The sequence below is a fragment of the Pristis pectinata genome, chromosome 22 (assembly GCF_009764475.1).
Source record: "Pristis pectinata isolate sPriPec2 chromosome 22, sPriPec2.1.pri, whole genome shotgun sequence".
NCBI lineage: Eukaryota > Metazoa > Chordata > Chondrichthyes > Rhinopristiformes > Pristidae > Pristis > Pristis pectinata.
Genome location: NC_067426.1, coordinates 14,829,359 through 14,834,426, shown reverse-complemented (window position 1 = coordinate 14,834,426; position 5,068 = coordinate 14,829,359). Strand labels below are relative to the sequence as shown.

Below are 5,068 nucleotides of genomic sequence, written 5' to 3'. Positions count from 1 at the left end.
ATTAATCTTGTTCCCCATTAATTTCCCAATAACATATTCTCTCTCACGTGCTCATCAACTCCACCCTGATTCTCCTACAACCCACCTACACCATGGGTAATTTACAGTAAACAATTAACCTATCACCCAGCACATCTTCGGGATTTGGGACAAAGCTGGAACAGCTGTGGGAAACCCACATAGTCATAGAAAGAAGATGTGAATTCTATATAGTTATGTTAGGCTTCATTGCGAGAGGGTTAAAATATAAGATCAAGGAAGTTTTGTTGCAATTATATCTTTCCTGGAAATCCATGGAAAAATAGAGAAATATCTTCACTTACAGGCCAATGAATGTTTGAAATCCTCGGCCCAAGATGTGCTGTTCAGTCAATGTGCATATTGGATTTTGGGGCAATAAGAAAATCGGTAGATATGGGGGAAGGATGGAGAAGTGATAATAAATATCCATATGAATATCCATGACTTAACTGATAGGAAAAGCTGGATCAAGGGACATGCAGCTCATTCCAGTCGCTATTTATTATGTTATTATGTAATAAAAACGGCACTTGGATTGCTTGATCATGAGATCCATGACACAATTTGATCACAACCAGTGATACCAATAAGACGGGCACAATAAGTGACATCAGTAAGAAGAGCAGTTTCTTTTACAGTGATGGTGTTTTTGCAATAGTTTTGGCAGTGACACAAGCTCGAACTCTTCAAACCAACTGAATAAAGCTGGGTATGTATTCTACAAATCAAATCTAGATTTCATAATTCACTTTGCAGTAGTATTTGGCTATTTTGTAATTTTTGCGTAGCTTTTATAAGTCAGGCCAAACAAATGTCAGGGTGACTGGAGGCAAACTGATGTTAGCTTTGAAAGAATTTTTGCAATTTTGCCCTCTGTTCCTCTACTTCCATTTCTTTTAACATCAGAAAAATTTGATGTGAAAGGTTTTAATATTTGAGTGACTGTGAAAATCTTGCAATATGAATACACAGAATTTGATTCAATAGATTACCAGGGAGGTTTAATCATAATAACATATTAGCATCTGCTCTTAACAGCCTAATAATAAGAGCATTTTGTTCAGCTGATGTCATTAGTTCCCTATTTCTTTGCTCTGTTTCATTCCACCCCCTCAATGGAAATCTATCCTTTGACATCTGAGACAGGTATAGTTCCACAAGCTGCTGACTGCACCATTCAGCTTCCCTCTATACACAGAGGTCATACTGCTTTTTTATTTTGCTTCAGGTACTTTGCCTGGTCTAGTCCCTTTGATCTGGTCATTGGCTGTAATCAAGAGTGCACAGATGTGACCCAGGTTGACAACATCCAGTGAAATATCGTTGCATCAGATAGAATTCTCAGAGAGAAAGAAAGAGCCCAACAAAGAAGAAAAGAAACAGAAGACAGAGAACAAGCAAGACAAACAAAGCAGGAGAAAGAAACACAGAAAAAGACAGTCAGACAGGCAAAAGAAGTAAAGAAGAGAGAGGAATGAAAGGCAGAGTGAGACATCTACAAGAAAAGAGACAGAATTAGAGAGACAAAATAAGAGAAAATAGAGAGATAGAGAAAGACTGAACGATAGCAGCTGATAGAAGAGAGATAGAGATAGAAAAACAAACTGATCCATAAGAGACACAAGAGGAATTGTGAAAACAATGGGTAGCACAGCCCTGGAATTTCTTGGCTTCCTCATTGGTGTAATAGGATGGATGTGTGCCTGTGCAGTTACAGGAATGCCACAGTGGAAGATCACGCCATTCATTGGAAGTACCATACTGAATACAGAGATCACATGGGAAGGGATTTGGATGACCTGTGTCTACCAACAGACTTCAGGCAGGTTGGTATGTGATACCTATGACTCTGTGCTTGACCTATCTGGGGATGTGCAGTTGGCAAGAGTCTTCATGTGCCTGGCTATTTCCTCTGGACTTCTAGCTGTCATGGTGGCAACAGTGGGAATGAAGTGCACATATTGTGCTGGAGATGACCGCAAAGCAAAGGGTTATATCGTCACAGTTGGTGGCTCCCTCTTCATCCTAGCTGGGCTCTGCGTTCTGGTTCCTGTGTCATGGGTCGCTCACAACATTGTCACAGATTTTTATAACCCACTATTGCCAGAGAACTTGAAGTGGGAACTGGGAGATGCACTTTACGTGGGTTGGACAGCCAGCTGTTTCCTCAGTATTGGGGGAGTCTTCCTCTGTTGCTCTTTCCCGATGGACAGTGATAACAGACAAGTCCCTCGGAGCAGTTACATAGCAAATCAACGTTCACTGCTGACCCAGAACGTTACAACTGGCTACCCACTGAAGGAATATGTCTGAGCTCCCTCCCTCTCCTCCTGAGATTTCCTAGTTTGTAATAAAGGTTTTGTCAATTGTTCTTGCTAGTTTATCATATTTATACCGTGTTATAGATCTAAAACTGTACAATGGATAACACTGCTGTCAATAAATTATCTTCTCTATCTTTGACAGAGTGCTCTGCCTTTTATACTTATAACTTCTATGTATAGGACTTGCAAGGTTTCCATCTTGATTGTGGTATTGGTATGTTCACTCCTATTGACCTCAGCATTCCCAGGGATGAAGAGAAAATGAGTATGTTAATACCACCCTGAATTTAATTAAGACAAAAGGACTTTTGAGTGACAACAGAATCAGTGTTGGTCCTTTGTGAGGCACCAGGAGATGTCCTCCTGTCTGAGATTCCCAGAAACTGAGCTGCCCTGAGCACTTCCAAGACCAGCCCTGACCTGAAACTACTGACAAAAGAACTACATTTATCCACCGTCAATTAAAGGGCCCCAATATGCCTCACAGGAGTGATAAGAAGTGACACTGAGCCACAAAAGAAGATAGATTGATAGAGGTAAGCTATAAAGGGTATCCTAAAGGAGGACAGGGAGGTAGAGAGACTTCCAAAGTCAGGTACTTAGGCAGGTAAAGGCACAACTACCAAGATGGAGTGATTAAGATCGGCAAAGGTTAAAATGGGAGGAATGCAGGATGTTGGAAACATGTCGGGCTGAATGAGGTTACAGAGATAGGGAGGATTTTGGAAACGAGTTTAAAATTGAGAGGTGCTAGAACTGGAACAGTAGCTGTGGCAATGGAAGGATGTGTGTCTGAAGCTCACCTTGGAATCAGATAAGTAAGTGTCAATGATCTGGTTCAGCTTCAGACATTTTCCAGGGTGAAAGATGAAGAAAATGGCTTTGGTTTTCCCAATATCTAGTTGGAGGAATTTTCTATGTCTTCTGTATTAGAAGTTGCACAGTGTGACAAACTAGAGACAGTGGTAGGGAGGTGGGTGTTGTTAGTCTAAATGTGCATCTGTGTGCTTTTGGACGATATCACAAGGGGGAGAATGCAGGTCAGAAATAGGACGGAGGCCAGGATAGATTCAGAGGAACAATGCAGAGAAGCCGCTGCAGGTGATTCTCCTTCAACATAGAGTCATGCAGCACGGAAATAGGCCCTTCGGCCCAACCGGTCCATGCCGACTAAGATGCCCATCTGAGCTAGTCCCATTTGCCTACATTTGGCCCTTTTCCTATCCATGTACCTGTCCAAGTGCCTCTTAAATGTTGTTATTGTACCTGTCTCAACCACTTCCTCTGGCAGCTCATACCATACACGGACTACCCTCTGGGTGAAAAAGTTGCCCCTTAGATTCCTATTAAATCTCCCCCCTCTCAAGCATATGTCCTCTAGTTCTTGATTCTCCAGGCCTGGGAAAAAGACTGTGTACATTCATCCTGTCTATGCCCCTCAATATTTTATAAATCTTGATAAGATTATCCTCATTCTCCTACACTCCGATGAATAAAGTCCTAGCCTGCTCAACCTCTCTCTATAACACAGTCCGCCAAGTCCCGGCAACATCCTCATAAATCTTTCCTGCACTCTTTCCAGCTTAATGGCATCTTTCCTATTGCAGGGTGACTAAAACTGAACACAACATCCGAAATGCTGCCTCACCAAAGTCTCCCGACATAATTCTCCCAACTTCTGTACTCAGTGCCAAGCATCGGGAGAGATAAGAAGGGAACGAGTCGAGGTCATACCTACACAGTTGGATGATGGAGGAGAAGCATAGGGAGAGGATGGTTTGTTCACCATGTTAAAGGCTGCAGACAGGCTGATGTGAAGGAACAATTTGCCAAGGCCAAAGTCCCATCAGAGAATGTTTATCACTTTGATAAGGGCTATTTTCGTATTGTGACAGGGCAGGACAAGTTCAAACTAAGAACTGTGAGGAAAATGAGCACTGATTTGGGAAGCAATAATCTCCATTTTGAACACTTTAACTGAACCCCACCCCCAACTCTCAACAGCTTTTTGTGCTGAGTGAGCTCCAAATTTTTACGTGCTTTGAAAAGATTAGTTCCGGTATCATTTTTGGCATGACGCTCTCTGGGTTTTCCAATGGGCCTAAACTGAAGTGCGTCTTGTGATCCTTTTCCAAACCAGTGTCCCTTTTGAGATTCTACTACTCTTATAATGACAATGAAAAAATCCCCCAACACTACAAATACCAGGGGCAGGCCTATTTTGGGATATTGAGAAAATTTTCAAAACTTTTTCAAAGTTGTCCTCAGTTGATGGCATTAACAGTGTTATATAGGAGTGACTCTGCATTGTACTCCGTCACTAAAATTCAGTTGTGTCGATATCAATCCAGGACAATTTTCCAGCCGTTAGGTTTTATATGTTGGAATATTGTGTTCAGTTTTGGGAAGGCTGCAGAGGAGATTTTTGAGGATGTTGCCAGGTCCTGAGGCTCTGAATTATGGAGGGAGGTTAAGCAGATTGGGATGTTTTTCATTGGAGTGTAGGATAATGAGGAGTGATCTTATAGAGGTGTATGAAATCATCAGGGGCATAGATAGGGTCAAGGCACACAGTCTTTTTCCCTGGGTTGGGGAATAAAGAACTAGAGGGCATAGGTTTAAGGTGAGAGCGGAAAAGTTTAATAGGAACCTGAGGGGCAACTTTTTCACTCAGAGAGTCGTCAGTATATGGAATGAGCTTCCAGAGGAAGTGGGTGAGGTGG

General features: G+C 42.1%; 1 protein-coding gene across 1 annotated transcript; it reads left to right on the top strand.

The window, feature by feature from the left end:
- Positions 1-1,662: 1,662 nt before the first annotated feature.
- LOC127581891 (claudin-3-like) lies at positions 1,663-2,334 on the top strand. Its single transcript, XM_052036720.1, has one exon. It carries the CDS (start codon positions 1,663-1,665, stop codon positions 2,332-2,334), a length of 672 nt encoding a protein of 223 aa, XP_051892680.1.
- The last annotated feature ends 2,734 nt before the right edge of the window (positions 2,335-5,068 follow it).